Here is a 26002-nt window from a genome sequence, read left to right on the forward strand (position 1 = left end):
AGATTGTGGAGGCGTGCTGACACTGGTATGTTTTTAAAGAGTGCAATTGTTAAAATTGTTGTCTCTGCATATTTTGTGGTTAAAGAGACCTTTTTCTGGTGGCTCATATAGATTGAGGGAGAGGGGGAGGACACAGCTTTTAGTATAATAAAGATTAAACTGGTGTTGGGTTAAGTGAAGTTAAATGACATGCTTGATGCTAAAACTTTTATACTTTTTTTTACACCATAGCCAGTATTACTTGTGCTTCGTAAAATGCAAGAAGTGTATTAGAAATTGGGGTTGTATTCTCTGGAGTTTCGAAGGTTAAGGGGTGATCTGATTGAAGTTTATAAGATTAAAGGGGAACGGATAGGGTGGATAGAGAGAAACTATTTCCGCTGGTTGGGGATTCTAGGAGTAGGGGGCACAGCCTAAAAATTAGAGCCAGACCTTTCAGGAGCGAGATTAGAAAACATTTCTACGCACAAAGGGTGGTAGAAGTTTGGAACTCTCTTCCGCAAACGGCAATTGATACTAGCTCAATTGCTAAATTTAAATCTGAGATAGATAGCTTTCTGGAAACCAAAGGTATTAAGGGATATGGGCCAAAGGCGGGTATATGGAGTTAGATCACAGATCAGCCATGATCTTATCAAATGGAGGAGCAGGCACGAGGGGCTGAATGGCCTACTCCTGATCCTATGTTCCCAGATACAGAAACCAGCCTTTTTTTGCTTGCTCTGTGTGTGTGATTTCTGCTCCCTGCCACCCCAACACAAGTACACATACTCTGCATAGTGTTTTTGTTGGGAGGGAGGGAGGGGGTTAGTTTTCCATAGTCTTAAGTAAGCAGTGTAGTGGTTTCACCAATTCTTGTGTTGCAGCCAAAATGTAATAGGTTTGGTGTAGCTTGTTTATCATCAAACCATATTGAAGAGCACCATGAGGTTTGAGTCATTGATGGGTCAAGTTAATTTAAGGTTGAGATAGCTGTATGCTGGTGTGTGAGAACAGCGTGGCCTTCTAGAACAGGGATTAATCTCTTGCCTGCTGAGTTCCAGATCTCACGTCAGCGGACTTGGGATGATGTTAAATGGAGAATAGGCATTTTCTTTCTTTCCACTGCAACCTGAGGGCAAAAAATCAAATGGGTTAATCAGTTAATGTACAACGGATCTCAAACACCTTCAGAAGCGACTGGGCGCTGGATAATTGGTGTCAGTCGCTGGATGATTTGTATATAATGTATCATGGGGGTGGGGAGGAACCTCAAGAAAATATTTTTTTTAAAGGAGGGTGAATTTAAATTTGTGGAATTTCTGTGCAGCCTATTTTTTAAAAAAAACAAATTCTCATTCTGTTGTCAATATATAGAGACTGCAAAAGTCATGGATTTGGAGCAAACAGCTGAGGCAACATCTCCGAACCTGTCCCCAGAGACCACAGATCAAAAACATGATACCATGTCCACTAACGTGTCACCAGAGACTACTGGGCAAGTTGCAACCTTAGCGTGTGATGCAGCACTTACAAACCTTACTCTAAGGTACACCTCAAGCATTTTATATGTGTAGATATAATACAGTAAATGTTTCTCAAATTTGTACTTTTCCATTTCCTAATGATGCTCACGGTCATATATTTATCTTGAAACTGGGAGAAATTGTCAGAGCCCCAAACAAACGACTGCTGAAAGCAATCACTTTGGAGGTTTGAATGTGGAAGTAACCCACCAAAGGGCCTTACAAAGAATGATTAAGTAGCACACACGTGGCAGAATTAAAAGTCGAACCTATGCACTTGGTGTTCTGAAAGGAACAGTTTGCTTGTTACTGTATAGTGCAGCCCAAGGATTGCCTGTATGTCACCCACCCCTATCACTACAATGTATAACATGGCATGCAAACCTCCCAGAGAATGTACACGTATCTGTTTCACTTCTACTGTGTTATAGATGCAAGTTTTGTAACTTCAGTGTAATCTTTCAGCAATTTTTCATGTTATCAAAAAAAAAGTGATGGTACAGACTAGGTAGCAACATGAGTTGGGTCACTTTTTTCACCTCATTGCATGGGGGATAAAAACCATCCAAGCTTTAAGTGGGCTCTTCCAAGGTAGAGTTATGGCAGATTTGCTTTGCATCGGGGCCAGAGCTGGGACTCCCAATTGACACAGTAATGAATCTGAAAACTTGCTTTCTTTTACAACCAGGCTTATGTTGAGACTTAATTCAGATCAGATTCATAACTGGTTCATATTGAGAGACTCTATGTACACAGTGTGAATTTAATAAACTGAATTTTATGAAAATACACTGTTTATATTTGCGATCCATTCCCTCCCCTAACTTTGAGTTCTAAAACGTGGTCATTGTAGTGTTGGATGTGGCCTCCGCTTAGAGATTGAATGCTTTTTCTCTTCCAACTGGAGGGGAGTGAAGAGCACAGCATGAGTCTCCAGAGCGGGAGCTTGCGCATCATGGCAGGAGAGGTGGGAACAGGCTGACTACCTGTTTGCCTTTTATTTTGTCTCAGGAGTGCTTTTTTGGGCATGGGTGGAGGATGGAAAAACAATTATTGGAATTACTGAATTCATAGAATCCTAGAATGATACAGCACAGAAGGAGGCCATTCAGCCCATCGTGCCTGTGCTGGCTCTTTGAACGAGCTTTCCAATTAGTCCCACTCCCTGCCCTTTCCCCATAGCCCTACAAATTTTTCCCCTTCAAGTATTTATCCACTTCCCTTTTGAAAGTTACTATTGAATCTGTTTCCACCACCCTTTCAGGCAGCGCATTCCAGATCACGACAACTCGCTGCGTAAAAATATGTCTTCTCATCTCTCCCCGATGTTGTGAATTGAGATGAGCACGGAACAGTAGTGTTGGACTCTGGTGCTATACTGTGTCGCTTATGCTGAGTTCAAATGTAGCGTGGGTCCAGTCTAAGATGTGTTCAGTTTAAATGAAGATGTAGCTTTTTTTTTTGTTTGTTTTATAACCTCACTGAAAGCAAACAATTCCATTTCTTGGTCAGAAGTGAAAGGGCCATATCGTTCTGCTGTATTTACATTATTTTGAAGAAAAATAATTGCAGAGTGTCATCCTTTCCCTTTTTGAACTGTAAATTAATTGAACATTCAATTTTGATTAGTCTAAACCAAATCGATGCTAATAGTTCAAATGATATTTATCAAATCATAATGTATGTATAATCTTGTAATGATTACATTGATTTTTTTTCTAGTGATTCCGATCTGTCTTCGTCTGATCAGCAGACCTCCGCAGACTCTGCCGTGCCCGCTGCTACACAGTATTCTGGATCACTCGCACAGCACTTTGACAATATCTACGAATCTGACCCAGAAAACAAAACGGATGAAGAACTGGCTGATTATACACCAGATGTACTGGATTCCCATACAGTGACTGAAATGGTATACAGAGACCAGCAGTCTGTGCCCTATGTTGATTATAGAGAAACCCTGCATCCATGTGTGTCAAATTACGTAGAACCGAGTTGGCTGACTGATATACCAGTGGGCCATTTTCCAAAACCGATTCTTGATGAATCATTAAGGTACACTGAGCTGACAACTAGTTACTGGCAAAATGGAGAGAAGTGGAGCACTGGCTACATGGTGCCACCGGGTGAAGAGGTGATGATAGAAACACTGCATAAAGAGGAATCGAATGAAGATCTGGATACAGTACACAATGGCTTGCAAGAATTACTAACATTGAGGTCATCAGCAGATTCTGCAGTGCAGGTAAGGCTAAGCCAGAATATATACAGATAATAGGCATGCTATATATTATCGTTGGGAGTCAGAAGGTTGTGGGTTCAAGTCTTACTCCAGGGCATGGAGCAAAAAATCTAGGCTGACGCTCCAGTGCAGTACCAAAGGAGTGCTGCACAGTCGCAGGTGCTGTCTTTCGGATAGACATTAAACCGAGGCCCCATCCCCATCCCGTGGCACTACTTCAAAGAAGAGCAGGGGAGTTTTGCCCGGTGTCCTGGCCAATATTTATCCCTCAACCAACATCACTTTAAAAAAAAAGATTATCTGGTCATTATCTCATTGCTGTTTGTGCGATCTTGCTGTGCGCAAATTGGCTGCTGCGTTTCCTACATTACAACAGTGACCACACTTCAAAAATACTTAATTGGGTATAAAGCGCTTTGGGACGTCCTGAGGTCATGAAAGGCGCTATATAAATGCAAGTCTCTCCTTTTTTTGTCAGTGCTGAATTAATTACCTTCAACTGGGGTTCTACAATTAGCCTAAGTGTCCTGGGGTCCATAAACCAAGAGTGTTGAGGCTAAGTGTGTCCTAACCACTACCTCCTCTGGTCAGCTCACTCAGCACTGACTTGGATTCGATGGTCCGGAAGGCCCAGCCACCGACTGGACAAAATCACCAAGCAATCGAGGAGTGTTTTTTCGTTTGGATCAATTCTGTGCAGAACAGATGGACTAGATCAAATATTTAAACTGTAGTGGAACTTAGGAACTATGCAAGACAACAAACCATTCTGTTATATAATCGTAAAATTGTACAGCATAGAAGAGGGTCGTTTAGCCTATCATGCCTGTGCCAACTCTCTGAAAGAGCTATCCTATTCCCTTGTCCTTTTCCCATACTTTTTTAAAAAATATATATTTTTCAAATATTTATACATTTCCGCTATAATGGATTCTGCCTCCATCACCGTTTCTGGTTGTTCTAACAACCCTTGCATAAAAAATAAATAAATTCTCCGAAACTTGCCCTTTGTTCTTATCCTTGTGATGTTAAATACCTGCCCTCCAGTTACCCACCAATGGAAATAGTTTTTCCCATGTACATTATCAACACCCTTCATAATTTTGAACACCTCCACCAGATCCCCACTTAACCTTCTCTGTTCTAATGAATACAGTGACCACAATGTTTAGAATTGATTGCAGTGCAAACACTCTGGGGAAAAATACAGTATAGATTCTGGGGTTCCTGCGTGTATTATTGTTTATGCTACTAAAGGTTTGTAACAAATGCAGTTCATGATATCATTACGCTCCCTTTTAATTTTCACAGGGCCGTTAATGGTCTGAATGAAGTAAATATGTAAACATTTACCAAAATATTCCATAAGTTCCACAAGCTCCAGGACCGATTTATAAATCGACTCAGAACTGGGACCTAAGAAATGTCTTTTCCATTACAGACAGACTGTGTTACTGTAGACGCAGGGGTCAGTACAGACCAAGATGTTGAAAGGTACATGGTAAGTAGGTACTGCTAACTCGTGTAGATGTTAATTGTACTGCTGGGTGCCAAAGTTCAGTCATTCCCATTTCCTCATTCCTGAGCTCTCCAGAGATGTCTACAGTGTCTGCTCAGTTCATGGACAAGGTAGCCATAATCCATGCATTAGTTGGGCAAGTGATTTGCTGAGGCAGATGATTAGTCATCGCTCAGATCCAATTTGAAACCAGCATTTTCATGCCTTTTTTCTTTAATCCAAAAAATTGGCAAATGTAGAAATTGCAGCTTTTCTCAGGAAATGGACTCCTAGGCCAAATCATTTGCTGTATCCATTAAAAACATGTAGAACAGTCATCCTTAAAACTGTCTTTGGGCTCCCCATTTGGGGTTGATGCATTATCTACTGACCAGTCTGCTGTTTCTCGCAGTTTTGGGATCTAAAACACCTTTGCATGCACACTGATTGACACGTTGAAGGAAGGTTTGCTCTGCAGGCATTGAGTAGTTTAATTTTTTTTTAAACTATCTTAAATTTTGGGATTGTTTTCAGAATGAAGTGACAGGTGAACGGGAGGTTCTGAAGGACAGATACCAGGAAGTGTTGGATCGACAGACACAGATGGAGAACCAGCTGCAGGTCAAAATCCGACGACTTCAACAGCGGCAGGAAGAAGAGGAGAATATTTACCAGGTAAAGTCCAAATAGGGGGAAGGAGACTATCTTCTGTTGCATTATGCTGCTCTCCAGGGATCAGAAGATTGTGGGTTCAAGTCCCACACTAGAACTTGAGCATGTAATATAGACACTAATTGAGTTCTGTTTTTTTTAAATTCGTTCATGGGATGTGGGCGTCGCTGGCGAGGCCGGCATTTATTGCCCATCCCTAATTGCCCTTGAGAAGGTGGTGGTGAGCCGCCTTCTTGAACCGCTGCAGTCCGTGTGGTGAAGGTTCTCCCACAGTGCTGTTAGGAAGGGAGTTCCAGGATTTTGACCCAGCGACGATGAAGGAACGGCGATATATTTCCAAGTCGGGATGGTGTGTGACTTGGAGGGGAATGTGCAGGTGGTGTTGTTCCCATGTGCCTGCTGCCCTTGTCCTTCTAGGTGGTAGAGATTGCGGGTTTGGGAGGTGCTGTTGAAGAAGCCTTGGCGAGTTGCTGCAGTGCATCCTGTGGATGGTACACACTGCAGCCACAGTGCGCCGGTGGTGGATGGGGTGCCAATCAAGAGTGATGCTTTGTCCTGGATGGTGTCGAGCTTCTTGAGTGTTGTTGGAGCTGCACTCATCCAAGCAAGTGGAGAGCATTCCATCACACTCCTGACTTGTGCCTTGTAGATGGTGGAAAGGCTTTGGGGAGTCAGGAGATGAGTCACTCGCTGCAGAATACCCAGCCTGTGACCTGCTCTTGTAGTCAAAGTATTTATATGGCTGGTCCAGTTAAGTTTGTGGTCAATGGTGACCCCCAGGATGTTGATGGTGGGGGATTCGGCGATGGTAATGCCGTTGAATGTCAAGGGGAGGTGGTTAGACTCTCTCTTGTTGGAGATGGTCATTGCTTGGCACTTATCTGGCGCGAATGTTACTTGCCACTTATGAGCCCAAGCCTGGATGTTGTCCAGGTCTTGCTGCATGCGGGCTCGGACTGCTTCATTATTTGAGGGGTTGCAAATGGAACTGAACACTGTGCAGTCATCAGCAAACATCCCCATTTCTGACCTTATGATGGAGGGAAGGTCATTGATGAAGCAGCTGAAGATGGTTGGGCCTCGGACACTGCCCTGAGGAACTCCTGCAGCAATGTCCTGGGGCTGAGGTGATTGGCCTCCAACAACCACTACCATTTTCCTTTGTGCTAGGTATGACTCCAGCCGCTGGAGAGTTTTCCCCCTGATTCCCATTGACTTCAATTTTACTGGGTCTCCTTGGTGCCACACTCAGTCAAATGCTGCCTTGATGTCAAGAGCAGTCACTCTCTCCTCACCTCTGGAATTCAGCTCTTTTGTCCATGTTTGGACCAAGGCTGTAATGATGTCTGGAGCTGAGTGGTCCTGGCAGAACCCAAACTGAGCATCGGTGAGCAGGTTATTGGCGAGTAAGTGCCGCTTGATAGCACTGTCGACGACACCTTCCATCACTTTGCTGATGATTGAGAGTAGACTGATGGGGTGGTAATTGGCAGGATTGGATTTGTCCTGCTTTTTGTGGACAGGACATACCTGGGCAATTTTCCACATTGTCGGGTAGATGCCAGTGTTGTAGCTGTACTGGAACAGTTTGTATATATAGCAATTGTCATTGCATACCAAAAGCATTCCATTGTATGAAGTACTTTGAGATGTTTTGATGCAATGACGTGCTATATAAATACATTATTATTTTTGGATTTGACTGAAGTCAGTGGGAAATACCAAGCACAAAGGCTTCCTCGTCCACATCTCCCAAACCTGTGATCTCCACCACCTAGAAGGGCAAGGACAGAGGTGCATGGGAAACACCATCACCTCCAAGTTCCCTTCTAAGTAACACACCATCCTGACTTGGACATAAATCGCCGTTCCTTCATCGTCGCTGGGTCAAAATCCTGGAACTCCCTACCTAACAACACTGTGGGAGCACCTTCACCACACGGACTGCAGTGGTTCAAGAACAAGGCTCACCACCACCTTCTCAAGGGCCAACTAGGGATGGGCAATAAATGCCGGCCCTGCCAGTGACTCCCACATCCTGAGAATTAATTTTTTTTAAATTAGCATAACTTTTTGTAAAAATGGAGCTTAGAGTGGGTTTTCAGACTCCCAACTGTCTATAAACTAGTAATCAGCTTTTGAGAAGTTACAAGCAATTGTGATACCAGTATCTGACAATGAGACATCCACATCCTCTACTGATAAAATTTGAATTGCACTGAGTCGAAAGATACTAAATGCTAATTGTCTGTCTTTTTGTAGCTAAGAGTGTGTTTGCACTGTTACTTTTACATATGCTGTGAAGTGGTTTTGAAGCAATACCAAAGTTGCAGTATAAATCCGGAATGAAGGCTGCCCTGACTGCACAGAGAAGAGGCACGAGAGCAGCAGCTGGAGGTAGCCTCGTGTCTCCTGGATTTGACACCGCATGGATTGTAGCTCCATTGCAGTGTGAACCTGGTTTAAACCCCTTGGGCACTTTTTAACTCTACCCAGAGTTGGTTTAAATGTTTATCGAGAGTTTTCTCCTGGATAAGATCATTTCGGTTCCATTCAAGTAGTGTAAATGAGGGACTGCCTGGCTAGCATCAACAATGTCTAATAATTGTGGTATAAATGCAGTATTAAGCAGTTACTTCCAATATTGCTTTCAAAGGTCAAATAGTTAGCTTTAACTTGAACTTTACTTTTTTTTTGTTCAGTCTTTCTGTTGGGCTTATTTGTGTTTCAACAGTGAACGCTGATGACCTTGTTGAGATACTAACTAATGCTGCGGAACCATGATTATCTTTACATTTGCGCACCTTCTCTAGACACCGGGCACATTATTACGGCCAGAATCTAAGTCTTGAATTGGAACTTCAAAACAAGTGTGTATAGTCTGGAATCCACCCCATAATTTAATTGGAAATGATTCCACTGCACTGGGACCCTGACACAGAATTGCAGAAGCATTTCTCGAATCTGGAATAGAAATGTGCCATTAGAGAAGTGACTTGAGTTTGATTCAGTGTTGGAGCTGATTTAACATTCCTCGTTGAAAGTGAAATGTCCAAGGCTGTTGGTGCCATGGGCCAAAGGCAGGTATATGGAGTTAGATCACAGATCAGCCATGATCTTATCAAATGGCGGAGCAGGCTTGAGGGGCTGAATGGCCCACTCTGTTCCTATATTCCTAAGTTCCTATCTCTACTGATGTTAATTCAACTCCTCCTACTGTCAAGCTCAGTAACTCTTTGAAGTTGATTACTGATCATGGCTTCAGCATTTGTATTTTTAAACAAAAATATTCCATTACACAAAAAGGACAACTAAAGATGAAACTCCTTTTAAGAAAGGAGATTAGTAATTTTTACATGACGGCCAAGTTGCAAGATTGCGGTGTGAATGATTTTGGTTTTTTTCCCCCTTTATTACAAAAATGCAGGAGAATGTTAAACAGATCCAGGAGATGAAGGTAAAATTGGAAGAACTGAAGAAGAAATCTGAAAAGGAGAAGAAAGAGTTTGTTCAAAAAGAGCAAGAGCTGAAGAATGAAGTTGAGAGGCTTTATGAAAATGGGAAACGGTACAAGGAAACTTTTCGTTGCTTTATTTAATGACACAGCAAATTCTCACGTACGCAATCAAACTGTAGACAGAATTTTGAGAACTGCCGTCCTGCACAAAAAAACAAAATGTAACTGCTACAATATTGTTATACGACAAAAATAATCTGGATTACTAAATGGGTGCATGATCCTGCAGCTTTCTCTAGTTATAACTGATATACTGATTATTAGATTGAAGGGGCCATCCAGACCTTGGGTGCACTGTCCAGATGAGGCTGATCCCCAGTGTGTAAGAGCTAAGCTATGAGGAACCAGTTGATGTTGGGGGCCTTCGGTCTGGGAGAGAACATCTGAAGGAACCTTCTAGAACCATATTTATCTGCTTTGTGGGATAAATAAAGCCCAGAACAATCATTTCACGTATGATATGGCAGTTGGACAAAAGGGGGAAAAGTTTGGGGTTGTAAAGAGTAAGTTTATTACGGACACAAGGAGTTATTTCTTTACACAGAGAGTAAAGAGCTGAAATGGGGTGTTTTGGGGCCAAGATACTGGACTAATTTACGAAACTGCTAGATGTTTTAATAGGAGAACGGTGGGGATTGGTATTTTGGAAATGTATCTTGTGATGTCATCAGAATTAGCTAGAGCACTTTTTGGCAGCTGGCATCTGTTAGAAATGATGAGTGCTTTGAAGTCCTTCTCAGTATTCAGAAGCCTTTCCGATGCTGCCTTCCCTCACCGGGGTTTATGTTTAAAGGAGTGCTTCAAAGGTTCTCCTAACTGCCTGCCAGACTGCATTTAATAAGGCTTTTAAACCTCGCCCCAGTGTAAATACATTTTCATTTTTATACGAAAGCATAGGAGAGAGATCTTCATGGGGAAATCCAAAATTGTCATTGTTAAGGCAATTATGGATGAGGACGGTCATATGGCCCATCTTATTTCATTCATCCCCAGAAAGATGCTAATGTCCCCCCATTGTTGCATCCAACTGCTTCTTAAGTGATTCCAGGGCTTTTACCTTCACTACTCCATCTGGACATCTATTCCACATATTGATCACTTTGTATGAAGAAGAATTTCTTGATATCAGTTGTAATTAATTCTCCTTTCATTAGTTTGAACGTGTGCACCCTGTTTTACTCCTGCAATTGAATTTCAGGTAATACTGCTTGTTCACATTGTTCATTTCCTTGACAGTCTTCTGTACCTTTTTATAAGATCGCCTCTCAGAAACCTCCATTCTTTACCTTTTTTTATAAAAGGAAATCGGGCATTGCTGCTATTGTAACATTAAGCTGATCTCTCTATCACCAAGACCAGATTTTAAACATTTTTTCTAGTTGGGGGTTAGGGTTTGGTATGGACCGTGTCGTTTGACATCCTGTAAGTTGAATATGGGGGCCAGTCAAGGAAATTCATGAAAAATGAATGCAATGTACCGTTTCTTTCATGTAGATGTGGTTTTGGGTGCACATAAGTGGAAAAGGTGGCAGTATAACTCAGGAGGCTACCAAGTGTTCTAAAACCCTGAGTTGTAAAACCCTTCTGGAGTCAGTTCTCTCATCGAGTACAGTGTAACACCAGCCTTTTCTCCTGTTGGTTGTGAGACAGTTGTTGTTGTTTGGAGCTATTTATTTGAACTGAAATTCTCATACTTGTGTTTAAATTCCTGTGTGGCTTTGTCCTTCCCTATTGCTGTAACCTCCTCCTGACCCAACCCCCAAACTCTCCATTCCTCTGATCTCTTGTGCATTTCCCGCTCCCTTTGCCCCACTGTTTTGCAGCCGTATCTTGAGCCACCTAGGCCCCACCCTGTGGCGTACCCTTCCTAAACTCCCTCAACCTCTCCACCTCCCTCTCTTCCTTTAAGACCCTCTGTAAACCTACCACTTTGACCCTTTGGTCAATATGAAGGAGTACTGCCTCCAAAGGATGAGATTTCCTCGATAAATTCTAAGCCTTTATGCAGAGACATATATGTTTATGGAAGGAGGGACTCCCGATGAGTTCGTAATAGGTACTGGTTTCAAGGAATCACTGAACTTGATGGTTTGAGGGAATTTAATTAACAGTGGTGGATTTATTTTCAGCTGTGTGTCTTACTCCACTCTCATGCTGTTGGTCTCTGCTTCTTGCAAGCTAGTTTCCCTGGTGACATTGGTCCTGCCATTTCTTTTATTCAAGGTTACAGTTGCCGCAAGTCCGGTTTTGGATCGAACAATCTGGTTTATGAACAGGCTATATGGAAAATAGATAAAATGTAAAGCAGGCTCTCAAAAGTCTGGTTTATAAAAATACAAGCCGTTTGTTTTTCTCACTTTTGTGTCTTCTGATGTGAAGACATTAATTATTAAACTATTTTCTGAGTTTTCAGCAACAGCAAAGAAAACATCACAACTCGAGCCACAACCCCACCTCCGCCCCATCTTATCCTACGTTCAGTTTCTAATGTAGCAAAAGTTGGTAACCTTGCTCTGGGTGGCCAGAAGCATTCTTCCACTCTTCATTTTTCCTTCTTCCCCCCCCCCCATCACTTGTCTTCCCAGTTCTCCTCCCTCCTCCCCAAGATATAGACATGTATAAAAGAGAGCCATACAAAACTACTTTAAGGTGTATGCTGCTCTTGAGAAGATTGTGCAGGTAAGGTGGCTGTTTAACACAGGAATGGTTTCACTGTAAGATTTGTTTTGATATAACACGTATAGAAATCTTAGGATGTTTTTTTCCAATAACGAATAGGAAATAACCCTTATCGTGCACCGACACAGCTAAGCTATCTAAAGGAATAATTATTAGTTAAAGGACTTTTGCATATTAGAAAGCCCTCCCCCCAGATTGGTTCTTTATGTCCAGTCTGACCCATGTCAGTTTACTGCAAGTCTCTCTTTCTAGGCTGATGAGGGAGCAGGAAGAAAAGGGAAAGCTGGTCGCCATCCTGATCAGTGATCAGTCGGAGAAAAAGTAAGTCTTTGCTTTTCTTGATCTGGATCCGGTGTTAATGGAGCTAAAGATGTTGTAACATAACTGCCTAGTTCTTAAATCCAGAAAATGCTGGGAAAACACATCAGGCCCATGAGAGAAAAGGTAGGTTAACGTTTCAGGTGGAGGCAAAGGATATTCCTGAAACATTAATCTCTTTTCAGAAACTAATAATTGTAAACAATTTTACAACACCAAGTTATAGTCCAACAAATTTATTTTAAATTCCACAAGCTTTCGGAGGCTTCCTCCTTCCTCAGGTGAATAGTGTGGAAATGAAATTTCCACACTATTCACCTGAGGAAGGTGACACCTCTCTGTCTGCTCACTGTGATTGCCTTGGCAACGCGCAGTAATCACCAGGCATTGTTCTGTGATTTTCAAATGCGAAGGATTCGAAAATTTCATTTCCACACTATTCACCTGAGGAAGGAGGAAGCCTCCGAAAGCTTGTGGAATTTTAAATAAATTTGTTGGACTATAACTTGGTGTTGTAAAATTGTTTACAATTGTCAACCCCAGTCCATCACTGGCATCTCCACATCACAGAAACTAATAGACTTGCTGTGTATTTCCAGTATGTTCTGTTTCTACTTCAGATTTCTAACATTTGTATTGTTTTTTCCTTCATATTTTAACCAATACAAATTCTACCTACTGAATTGAGGGTTTGGGGTATTTTTGATATAATATTGAATGTTGACCAAAAAAAAAATACAATTTTATTTTCATTCCCTTTTGGTTTTGAAAGACTGAATCACCTGTGGACAGATTATCAGGCCCCAGACAATGCTGCTCTGAATTCAGCATAGTGGGGATCAAACCTGAATTCTACCACTCTGAACCTGTTTTGTTAACATCTTGATTCTTTAGGGGACAGCAAGTCTGAGCAATCAGTTGTTACTGAAATTTATTTTGTAGTACTTCATTTTTAACTTGACACGATTTGTCTCTTGACTGGCTACTGCAGGGAGAAGTTTAATGAGGATTTGGCAAAACTGAAGGTCCAGCATAACGAGCTCCACAAGAACATCCTGGAGGAGACGGAACGTGCATTGAAAGCCGAGGTTAATGTCTTTTGCTTTAGGAGTTTAGGGTTTTGTCTCTGATATTCTCTCGGGTAAATTGGTGCTAGTCACTTGCATGTGTGGTCTTACGTTTACATTTACTGCCTAGTATTGTGCTACGTGATAGCGTAACCCAGGGGTATCTCCTTGTGGTCTGAACTGGATATTTGTGTCTTTCGTATGTATATTTTTTTCAATCTCATCAAAAGACTGCCCAATGGTAAATGAGATCAGGTATGGATTGTTAAGCTGCTTTATTTCACAGGGAGTGAACATACAACGCAGTGGTTATAATCAGATGCACTTACTTCAAACAGTACAGCTTGCCTGTGCATAATAAAACGAAATAATGAACACGTTAGTGAGTGATCCAGATTCACTTAAACAAATTAACTACTCTCCTACAGCCTGAGTAAAGCTTGCCCTAGCAGCTTTCTCTTTTTTTTTTAAATTGACTGACTTTGCAGCTTCTGAGAGGAGCTCTTCCCATAACTATAGGCTGCACAAGATGCAATTGAGTACCTCAGTTTTTAGCAGAAGAGATAACTTATCAAAATGCTTGTAGACACTCATCCTTCATACCACCATGTCCAGGGTGAATGATTCATGGCAATATTGAAGGTTTCCACTGTTGAATATATTATAACAAAAGCAAACTGGTTCTAACCAATGGATCAGGTCAAAACTCGGCAGTCCTGGTCGCGAATGGTGGTGGATAATTCAGCAGCTAATGGGAGGAGAAGGGTCCATGGAGATCCCCATCCTCAGTGATGGCGGAGTCCAACATGTGAGTGCAAAGGACAACGCTGAAGCGTTTGCAGCCATCTTCAGCTAGAAACGCTGAGTGGATGATCAACCTCGGCCTCCTCCCGAGGTCCCCACCATCACAGATGCCAGTGTTCAGCCAATTCGATTCGCTTCACGTGATATCGAGAAGTGGCTGAGTGCACTGGATGCAGCAGAACCACCGTGCACCGTGGCTGCAGCGTGTGCTATCTACAGGATGCACTGCAGCAATTCTCCAAGGTTTCTTCGGCAGGAACTCCCAAACTCGCGACCACCCCCACTAAGGGTAGCAGGCGCGTGGGAACGCCATCACTTCCAAGCCACACACCATCCCGACTTGGACATATATCGGCCGTTCCTTCGTCGTCACTGGGTCAAAACCCTGGAGCTCCCGACCTAACAGCACTGTGGGAGAACCTTCACCACACGGACTGCAGGGTTCAAGAAGAAGGCCCACCACCACCTTCTCAAGGGCAACTAGGGATGGGCAATAAATGCCGGCCTTGCCAGTGACGCCCACATCCCGAGGATGGAAAAAAAATGTATCCGCCTTCAAACTTTTCCATTATAAATCATTAACGCTTATGCTGCTGCAGGTTCAGTCCCTGGAGAGCAAGAGGGAGATTGCAGTTATGATGTTGGATCAAGCAGCCAACGAGGCAGAAGTACAGATTTGTAACTTAAGGTCAGTGTCTATCTATTGCAAATTTTTTCTCACCGATGTATTATAATCTCACCCAACTAGACTTGGTGCTTTCTTTAAAATGAACTGAAGGACACAGAGGAAATGCAAACAATTCATTAGACTAGGAAAGCCAAAGAGTTGATTGCTGGAAGATGAATTGTTTTCATTTCCTTTGTGTCCTTCAGTTCATTTCAAAGAAAGCACCAAGTCTAGTAGGTTAAGGTTTTGGAAAAACCCTTTTGGTATTGGGCAGAGAGCAGGACTGGGATTAGTTTTTGGAATTCTCCAGCAAAAAAGCATTTCTTTTATTTCATTTTTTTTCAGTGTACCTCAGCTTTGTGTGTTTATGGCCATCACTGGCTACAGAATTTCAAGAAAAGATTGCGTTTTGCACCGTCCTCTTGCACCTTGATAAACAGCAATACTGTTTCATGTATATATTGTCTTTTTGTTTAGTTCTGTGGCAGGAAATTCAAACCTTGCGCGTGAATGGCAGGGCAGACTGAACGACATTCAGGTTCAAATGGAGAATATAAAGGTAAGATTAAGACGGCAGCTACGTTAATCGAGATGTTGTTGCCTTGTGTTTTTAAACGCGGTTAACTGGCTAGAACAGCTTCTTTCTGTGCATGCGAAGGGTGCACTGAGAGTGGAGCAGTGAACATTGTCCATTCTTAGCTGCGTTGCTAGATCAAGCCATGCTTGAATGGTGTGGCCTGTAGAGAGCAGGTTTAAATCATTCGGGTTCTCTGAGATTGTAATGAAAGAAGAAATGACTGGAGATGCGCAGCTGATCGATCAAAGCTTAAGAAGGGGTTAATATTTTAGGCTGTGCCCTCTATTAGAATAGCAAGGGTTTTTAAAATTTCAGGCTTGCAGTTTTCCTTTTATCTTGGTTTATTTTTAATGTGATGTGGAGATGCCAGTGATGGACTGGGGTTGACAATTGTAAACAATTTTACAACACCAAGTTATAGTCCAGCAATTTTATTTTAAATTCACAAGCTTTCGGAGGCTTCCTCCTTCCTCAGGTGAACCTGAGGAAGGAGGAAGCCTCGGAAAGCTTGTGAATTTAAAATAAAATTGCTGGACTATAACTTGGTGTTGTAAAATTGTTTACAATTATTTTTAATGTGGTTCTTCACTCTTTTGGATCCAGTATCCTTCACCTGTATTTAACAGGTAAAGAGTTTCACCTGAAACTCGGAAAACTATCTTTCTCTTTGAAATGCATTTCCAGCAGTTCAGTTTTCATTTTTGAATTTCCCGCATCCACGGTTTTCGTTTTGTTTTTAATCCCTTGCCTGAAATTGTTAATTTGCCCCAGAGCCAAGCTTTTTGTAAATACTTCATCTGGCCACTAGATGGGGAATCCTTCCTATGGTATGAAGTGTTCCATCTGCTGGGATCAAATGTAAGAAAAGTCACCTTCCTGTTCGGCAAACCTGCCGGGTTTGCTTTCAGCGTTTGTTGAGAAATGCACGGCCTGGTCTATTGCACCCGCCTGCCGGAGGCACATGCAGCGCGAGGGGTGAAGCAAGAAAAATCTGCAAAGCTTACTGTTCTCGGCTGTTAAATTTGCTCCGTGATTCCTGCTTTCAGAATCAATACAAGGGTCACATTCAGATGGTCAAGAATGGTGCAAAGCTCAACAGCCTTCCTCGTATACAATCGCCAACCCTGCCACCCGCTCCTGCAGAGGTAATGCTAAGGAGACAGTCCTTTATAATACTGCGATCCAGCAAAACATTTACAAATGTGAAAACTGGCTGAGCTAAAGAGCACTAGGATCCCTTCAAGTTTAAACACGATATAACAACAACAACTTGCACTTATACAGCGCCTTTAACGTAGTAAAACGCCCCTCGGCGCTTCACGGGAGCGTTATCAAAACAAAATTTGACACCGAGACACATGAGGAGATATTAGGACAGGTGACCAAAAGCTTGGTCAAAGGGAGAGGTTTTAAGGAGCGTCTTAAAGGAGGAGGGAGAGGTTTAGGGAGGGAATTCCAGTGCTTAGGGCCTAGGCAGCTGAAGGCACGGCCGCCAACGGTGGAGTGATTTAAAATATAGTCAGCGATGTTCTCGTACGGTTGCTTAAGATTCTAATGCTGAGTTCCTCTTCTTCTAGCGGTAATTTGTCTAAAATAAGTAATCCGTTGAAAGAGTGCAGGGAACGATTTGGTACGAATGTGCCAAGCAACTCCGAGAAAAATGGCGATCGTAATTTCTATAGCCTTTTGTCAGGAAAGCTGAAGAGCTGAGATTGGTAGACCATTCATCAGGAACAGTCACAGGCCTTGAAGCCACACAGTTGGAATATTGGGATCAGAACGCTTAACACATTCCAGTCAAATTCCCATGCCCCCTATTTTAGTGGACATTATCCCATGTAAAAGTGTAATTTCAAGACCAATATTCTTAAATATGCTGAAGCAGTTTGGCCAGTGAAAAACGGGTGGGTTGGAGGGAGGGGGGAGGGGCATTGAAAATTGCCACCGTTTCAGACCCGCCTCCAATCCGCCCATTTCCGGTTTTCACCAGGGCAGGAAGAAGGACGGGCGACAAACCCGCTCCCAGGAGGCGGGTCGGGCCTTAAAACGTTTCAAGGAGGCTCCGGGCCTCCATTTTTCTGGATTTCCCGATTTCAACCCCAGGAGGCCGGGATTCCCGGGCCTCCTGTTTTACGCCTCGTGAAAGGAGGCGAGAAGGCCCGAGACTAATAGGTAGGTGCCTAGAAAGGCACAGCTTGTGGGCCCGGAGGAGCAGGAGTGCTTCCCCCAGGCCCGACAAGCCTACCTGCATGAACCCCCCCCCCCCCCCCGATCGCAGACACCCGACCCCGATCCTCCCACTCCCAATCCCCCCCTCAACTATCATGGACCCCCGTGATGATGCCCGATCCCGACACCCTCCCCCTGTGATTGAACCCAATCCCTCCCCCCGACTCACGACCCCCATGCCAACCCGTGCCCACCCATGCCTCCTGTTGTCCGTCCCCCCCCCCCCCCTCCCATCCATACAAAGAAAGACTGACCTGAACATGTCCTGTCCGTGGCTCGTGGCTGGTCTCCCATACGGCAGGCCTGTCAGTCGGATGGGAAGCTGAGAAAAAAAATTAAAAGGCATCCTTACGTCAAAATCGTAAGGACGTCCGGGAAACCCGTACTAATGGGTTTCCTGACCTCAAATTGACCCCCTGCCCCCTTCCCGGCTCGGTTTTAAAATTGAGTCCCGTGTCTCATTTGCTGCTCCATTGGCTGGTCCATCACAGGGTGATGCGGTTACAATCATGGCAATCCGTAGTTTATATCGAGTTGCCGATTTAGGTTCTGTCTCACGGCCAAACATCGACAGTATCCTAATTCTTTGCATGTTTTGTTTTTATTGACTTGTAGCCTGATCTACTGCTCCAAAGAATGTGGCAAGTTCCTCCACCTGCGTTTCCAACGTCTAACACTCCGATCTCCATGGTCCCATTTGGTGCGACACCTCTGTTCCCTCCGCCAGCATCTTTTTTCCCCAGTAGTTCTGTGTCCGTGCCTCCCTCGGCACCTTTCCTTCCAGTTGCCTTTTACCCAAGGAATCTTCCAACCGCCGCAGGTTTTCCGCCAGGCTTGGGCGCAAATTCCGAGTTTGAATGCCACGGTGCCGCTCCACCTGCTTCTAAGCCAGCCGCGAAACTGGAAAAACTCCTGGAAAAACTAGAGGCAAAATTTCCTAATTGCAGCAGGTATGTTCATCTCAAAACCAAGACGTGACTTATCCTGACTCACTAGACGTTTTAATTTCAATTAAAATGAATGGACAGAAAATCGTGAGGGCCTGCATCTGTGATTTCCCGATGTGTGCTCCCAGCGGGTGAGCTCCATGTCGGGAGTGCGCGCGCGTAAAATTCACCAACAATAACAAGGGAATTGATTTAAATACTTGAAAAGGAAAATATTGCAGGGCTATGGGGAAAGAGCAGGGGAGTGGGACTAATTGGAGAGCTCTTTCAAAGAGCCGGCACAGGCAGGGTGGGCCGAATGGCCTCCTTTTTTGTGCTGTGTGATTCTACGTATAACAAGTGCCTGGTTATTTTTCTTCCTTCCTTCCAGGGCTCAGCTTACCCACATCCTCCAGCAGATTAAGACCTCACGTGGAACCATTGCTGGGCTTTCCGTGGATGAACTAATGCATCAAATGGCTGAGAGACTGAGTGAAACAGAGCAGGTAATTTCTACTGCAGGCGTCAAAAATTGAAACTGATAATGCACAGCAGGTCAGTCAGTACCTGAATGTGAAAGTTAATAGCCCAGAATTTGCTGTCAAAATAACGGTGAGGCTAACTGCGCGCAGCATTATCTCAGCGCAAATCGCACAGCAACTTCTGGAGAGGGCCGATACGCGCTTAGACGCGAAAATCCGAAAGTTGCTGGCTGAGATGTGCCACTCCGCCGTTAGCTTTGCAAAATAAAAAGGCATCGCGCTGTCTGACTCACCATTGAAATGTATTGAACAGCATGAAGTTCCTGTACTTGCGCGATAGATAGGAACTTAGTTAGGCCTTGTCCATTTCAGTCGAAGTACCCTTTTAACGGTGTAATAAGTGTTAATTATGGCCAGTCAACCTTTCTGGCACTGAAAATTAACTATTACAAGTGTGGCGTCTCAATCCTTCAGGTTTTAATTGTTGTTGGAGTTTTAAAAAATAAAATGTTTTTCCCTCACTTTATCTCTCTCTCTATCCCTGAATTGACATTGAATTCACTATTCTAACTTACGCTGTTCATTTAACAATCCTTCAATCTGATTGGATAAGGAGATACAGCGTTGTTTGCCTTGTTCACTCAGATCCCAGATGCCCTGTAGGAGGCGCCAGGCCGTTTCCATCTCCCACTTCCAGCAACTTGTGGGGCAAAATATCATCGGGGTTAGACGGGCACAGGCAAGTCTCACCAACAGTAGGCGCCGTTCGTTGGCCTGCCACATTTGGGCCAATATTTTCCGATTGATACATAGTCTTCATTTCTTTTACTTCTGGTTTTTATTCCACTGTGCATTGAATCTGAATCTGACCAATAAAATAGTTCTCTTTCACTCTCTGAACTTTTTTTTTAGGACAAAGTGAATTTCCTGAATGAGCGATGCTGTAGTTAGAGGGATTGGGATCTGTTGCTCGTGGATCTTGTGAATTCCATCTAAGTGGTGGTAGTGTGTAGTTGGCATCATGACTGTGTGTCACAGAATGGTGATGCTTAAATAAGGAGTGCGCGAATAGGGATGGGCAGTAAATGCTGGCCTTGCCAGTGATGCCCACTTCCTGAGAATCAATATTTTTTTTAAAAATAGCAAATTTATAATGTATAGATATATTGAGGGTGCAGAAGAGAAGCATAACAAAGTTTACAACGTGCAAGTCTTTCCAATGTTAATTAATGTCAATTTAAAGTATATTTTCCCTCATCCCTCTGGACAGCCACGGCCATTGGGCCCACTTACAGTCTCTACCACCATGCCTGGATACTTCCCGCCAGCAGCTTCTCAGACCAGCCCTCATCTGTCGTTGCCGAAAGGCAGAAGCGGAGCTCAGGCTTCACACCCAGACAGACCAGCACTGGTTAGTAAACTCCCTCGTCTTTATGGAGAGAATTTTCTTTTTGCTGCTCTACGTAAACGACGTTTTGTACAAGTTGTCTCCGGTGCCGAGGGCATTGTTTTCCAGATACTGACATGGTTATTTGGGAGAGTTACAGGTCTAGGTTAGAGTCCCAAAGTTTATTGATAACCAAATGGGAGGTTTGGTTAAGGAAAGCCAAGGATGTTTTACGTTATACTAGAGGTGGGGATATTTAGAATTAGGTGTGATGTAATGAAAGAGCTGACTAGATTGTAGTGAAACTGAGCAAAGGTGAGGTGTGAAATGCAGAGCTTGGGTCTTAATTCATGCAATGGAGATATTCAGTGACCCTGCAATGATAGAGCACTGTTGGCCAATTAGTTTTAACCGTGCTATAAGACCATAACTTGAAGATTCCACATTTGCCTTGTTTTCTGATTTTATTTTAACAAACCGCTACTTTCAAAATAAATGCTAAGCCGCCAGTGTTCCAACTCACTGTAAATGCTAATTGGGTTCTTTTTAGGTCCTCGGGAGCCCCCGACTCTGTCTGATGTGTCAGGAGGTTGTACGAGTCAGTGAAGTACATCCAATGGCCTGTACTCACATCGTCCACAAAGAGGTGACTGTGTTATCTTATCCTATTAATCAATGTACTCTCCACACGTAATAATTCTCACTTTATAAAATAATTTTTTTTTAGACTGGTAGAAACTGAGATTTTCTGGGGGTGTGGAATGTTTTTACCACTGTGCTGCGGTGCTTGTGAGCTATTACTTGGTCGCAAAATAAAATAAGACAGTTTGTACTCACAAATTATAACGTAGCACAAAACATTACAAGTTTATTTTATATCTGTTCCCCATTCTAAATTTCTTAGTCAATAGACTGCGTGCAAACAGCACTGTTATTAAAATCCTGGCACTCCCTACCTGACAGCACTGTGGGAGAATCCTTCACCACACGGACTGCAGCGGTTCAAGAAGGTCAATTCGGGATGAGCAATAAATGCTGGCGTTGCCAGCGACGCCCACATCCCATGAACGAATTTTTTTTTAAAAACGACATAGTTATTTGGACATTAGAGTTTTGCATCAGGAACAACTTCACTAACTCCCTGATGGCTCATTGAGTGATTGCACGGTGTGGTTCGGCCCTGAGTTCTACAGACCAGAAGGTTCCAGGTTCAACCCCTGATGTGTTATGTTAGCTGATCTTGGGGGAGGAAATGGCAGGCGGGGCATTGACCGTAGGGGAAAATGGTTGGCTTCAAAGACGAAATATTCACAAGGTCCCTACTTTTGATCACCATGTTGTTCTGAGTGGCGTATATAACTTGCACAAGTCTCCCATTCTATCTGGGTGGGTCTTAGATCATCTGCTCCCTCATCCCTACCCTCAGTGTTGTGGGTCTCCTGACTGCAGTGCCCTATTGCTCTGTCGGGAGCATTATATGATTTGAGGAGGTGGCTTGCTTGTCGGCGGCCGGGCGATACGGGAAATACACAGAGGCTGCTCGAGCCAGCTCTTGTTCTTATGCCGTGCTCCTCCCCCTTCCTGTGACTATGCAGCTGAGGTCTGTAACTGACTGTGTGAGTAACCACAGGTGTGAACCTGCTGCCTACCACTCTCGGGAATCCCACTGGTTGAAATTGCTGTTTAAATTCGTTGGAAGGAGTGAAGATCCTTATGAAATAAATAATGGTGAAAAGGAGTCCTGTTTTGTAACTGACAGTCTAGGAGAGTCCAGGCAAATTCCAGCCTGGCTGAATAATAAAGCATCTCTCCAGAAGGTCACGTTTACAAAATAATGTTTCTGTAGTTACTGCTATAATTTTTAACGAACATAAAACACGCAATGAGAAATAGCTCATTTGATATATCAAGTCCCTTCCTCCTCCACAGTTAGCTGATTAATCTTCAGAATATCCAATATTTAAATATGTTTGGATTTTCCACGGTGTGACATTTCCATGATTCTATGGCTCAGGGAACTGCTGTTTTCTTGCTTATTTGACCACCTGTATCTATACCTTTTTTGATTCTTTGTGTTTTTTACCCCCCCCCCAGTGCATCAAATTCTGGGCACAGACCAACAAGAACAGTAGCTGCCCTTTCTGCCCTGCACCAAGGTGATGTACGTTTCCAAGCGCCTGGAATGGAGGAGATGTGGGGGCCGCCAAGTTGCTCTTCAAAACCCGAGGACTCTGACAGTACTGCACTGCAGAGTACAATGTGGGCTATTTTTTTTTTAAAAGAACCAGACCTCAGGAAGTAGATAGATGGCAAACTACGAATGTGTAAATTCAAACTAAATAAATACCAGTGTCCTAAAAATATTGGCAAAACCAGAGGGGAACAAATATTCCACTGCCTCACTTGTTTTCTGATGTTCGGAGAGTTGAGGCTAGCACGAGGTTCTCTTATTCCCTGAAGAATGAAACTGATTTTGGGGAAATATGTTCTTTATGGTCATATTTTGACTGCAGCAAATGGCGGAGGAAATCTACTCCCGTTGTTCATTATTTACCTCCATGGTTTTGCTGATTGGTTCTCAGTGCACAGGGTCTTCTCAAATATCTTTCTTTGCAGGACTGAAGCTAAATTGCCATACAAGAGCTGCAGATAAGCTTTAAAAGAATGGTTTACTGGCCCTCAGAACTGTCTCGGAGCCTGTGTGGCTAATTCTCAAAATCTGCATCACTTGTTGACAGTTAATGGCTTGAAGAAATATTTTGGTTGCGACTATTTTTAAAAAAGAAGAGCTAGCAGTTTATTTATTGTGCGTGGCTGATGTATAAATGATCTCCGTCTCATTGTTGATGTTACGGCTCGCGACAAATTTCATACGTTTTGCAGTTTCTACATATTTTGTCTTGGTAGCAAAAATTCATTGATCTGTGTGTGCCTGTTTTTCTTTTTCTCCCCTTTTCTCTCACCCCTTTAACCACGGAGGAGGATTTTGTTTTGCTATCTCTTTCCTCGGGTGCCAACTCCCACTGGAGTATAGCATGTCGGCCAGGTGGCCATTCTTCATGTATGAGCCTAAACTGTGAGTGTTGGCGGGCAATTCAACTGTGGAGGACATCACAAACCAGCTTGATCTTGTCCTCTTTCACACACTTTCCAGCAGGATTCAAAGCATGGAATCTGGGCTGATTTTGTTGCCTCTTTTGGTCTCTCTTTTTTCCCCTCCCTGCAATCCCCTTGTGGCACCAGCTCCTGCCCTTACTTGGCACAAATGAAGCTGGAACCTTCTGCTCTTTATAACTCAGTACCACACCAGTGAGTGCTTATATTCACTGAGCCATCAGGAGCAGCTCCATGAAATGCTTACTGATCTGAAATACTGTCTGTGGACTCGCCTGTTGGAGTGAGGGAGACAAACTTGCAAGGTGGCAAGTGAGTCATGTAGGTCCTCCTGCAGAGGCTGGGGAAAGTATATATTTTCAAACCGTTTAACTTTCAATAAACGAGTGACCTGACAAACGGTGAATGCTTGCACATATGCAACATTCGTCCACAAGCCGAAGTGAAAACCGTAAAATCCAGATATTAAGTGACTTTTTTTAAAACTGATTATTTATAATTGTCTTTTGATATAATCAATTTATTCAATTCTATCCTTGCTGAAAAGAAAGCTGTTAATTCCACAGATAATGACTCCATTTAACTCCATTTTAGAGGAGTTGTGTTGCTGTCATCAGTACCCTTCTTCATTTCAAAAAATCAGTCATTGCAAGGAATTGGTTTGTGTTCTGAAAAAGATGTGGAGATGCCGGTGATGGACTGGGGTGGACAAATGTAAGGAATCTTACAACACCAGGTTATAGTCCAACAGTTTTATTTGAAAATCACAAGCTTTCGGAGATTATCTCCTTCGTCAGGTGAGCGAGTGAAAGGTTCTCAAATCGCATCGCGCTCACCTGACAAAGAAGATAATCTCCGAAAGCTTGTGATTTTCAAATAAAACTGTTGGACTATAACCTGGTGTTGTAAGATTCCTTACATGCGTTCTGAAAAGTTTGTGCTATCCTGGAAGAAATGCTGAGCTGGATGCTGAGAGGAGACTGAACTATTGGAAGTTCCCAGTAATCAGATAGTTCCCCTTAAGTTGAATTGTCAGCACTGCAGTTAAATGAAAATATCTTTTAAAATCCTACAATTAAAAACTTAGAATTGTAGAAATTAGAGCACAGAAGGACACCATTTGGCCCGGGCACCTGTACTGATGCTAGCTCTCAAACTATCTAATCTAATTTAATTCGCTGCCCTTTTCCCAAATATTTTTATAGACTCATTGGGGGGAATTTTAACCCCTTCCCTCCCGACTCCCACAACAAGTGAGAGAGGATCAATCTGGCCGGCTGCCAGGTGGGAAACGGAGTAAAGAAATGTTAATGAGGTCCTGCCGCTAAATTCAACAGAACATCCGTGTTCCCGGCATTTTCGGGTTTTCCGCCCACAAACGCTCCCTCCCCCACCTCCCCGTAAATATCGGGGCCATTAATGCTTGAACTCGTATAGTGCATTGAAAGAAGTGAGATGGCATAAGCCACATAACCAAAGGGATGGGGGAACGGCTACTGAGCAGCAGGTGACGCTAGGTGTGGTTGAAGGCCACAAGATAGAATCGGTCGCAAGACATCTGTCTTCCCTATTCCTTGGCCTGTATTAATGCCACTCTTCAGCTAGCCTGTACGGTAGTGGGTGTAAGTGTCCTGAGGTACCTCACTCTGTCAAAATGCCATACCTCCCATGGCTCAGTGCAGATTGAGGACTTGTGGATGAGGTTCGACACTTATTGCTGTCATGGACCACACCGAGTAATGATAGACTGCCCAACTATCTGGCAAACTTTTTTTAAAGATGCCTTTGACATCTACATGTGATTGAGCTAAAATTAGTGAAATGTCCTTCCATTTCATAGTTTGCTAATTGAAGATTGGCACACACACCCTTACATGTAAGACTGATTTTTATGCTCCATTTATAAACACCTTTCAAAATGTTGTTTGCAGACTTTAGTTTTGGTGATGTCCATAAAGTCCTGAATAAATTTAATGGATCATCCCCTTGCCCACTCACTGTATAGTTTCTGAAAGTAATTTCCACTATCAACTTGTGTAGATGTTCCTGTCTTTTTTTTCTGCTAGTTATCTCCCGTCCTCCTCTTCTGAAGGGATTAACTCCCGCTGAAGCATCATTCCACCGCCCTCCAGTATTTCACCCAAGAGGCCATTCTTCATACATGAATCTACATTGAGTGGCAGGATATTTGACAGTGGAGGGCATCACAGCCGAGCCTGATCCCAACCGTGTACATTCCAGCAGGGTGTCACTGGGCAGTGATCAGGAGCCTTAGCTGATTTTATTTCCTCTCCAGAAACAGAATTTCACATACTGAA

General features: G+C 43.3%; 1 protein-coding gene across 1 annotated transcript; it reads left to right on the forward strand.

Annotated features, from left to right (window-relative positions):
* On the forward strand, positions 1-24425 carry LOC137301434 (RING finger protein 214-like). Its single transcript, XM_067970931.1, has 16 exons — positions 1-25; positions 1357-1528; positions 3228-3750; positions 5189-5248; positions 5780-5920; positions 9345-9484; positions 12366-12434; positions 13423-13519; positions 14902-14990; positions 15447-15528; positions 16593-16691; positions 18391-18725; positions 19093-19207; positions 20454-20594; positions 21121-21216; positions 22665-24425. Exons 2-16 carry the CDS (start codon positions 1371-1373, stop codon positions 22728-22730), a joined length of 2211 nt encoding a protein of 736 aa, XP_067827032.1. The 5' UTR covers positions 1-25; positions 1357-1370; the 3' UTR covers positions 22731-24425.
* Positions 24426-26002: the final 1577 nt, after the last annotated feature.

The sequence above is a fragment of the Heptranchias perlo genome, chromosome 33, assembly GCF_035084215.1.
Source record: "Heptranchias perlo isolate sHepPer1 chromosome 33, sHepPer1.hap1, whole genome shotgun sequence".
Classification (NCBI taxonomy): Eukaryota; Metazoa; Chordata; class Chondrichthyes; order Hexanchiformes; family Hexanchidae; genus Heptranchias; species Heptranchias perlo.

Bases quoted from the DNA above. Each gene is read 5' to 3' on its own strand.
- LOC137301434 (XM_067970931.1), top strand. From the start codon at position 1,371: ATGGATTTGGAGCAAACAGCTGAGGCAACATCTCCGAACCTGTCCCCA. The intron at 13,520-14,901 runs GTTAATGTCTTT...ATGCTGCTGCAG, and splicing joins AACGTGCATTGAAAGCCGAG to GTTCAGTCCCTGGAGAGCAA. The intron at 18,726-19,092 runs GTATGTTCATCT...CCTTCCTTCCAG, and splicing joins AAATTTCCTAATTGCAGCAG to GGCTCAGCTTACCCACATCC.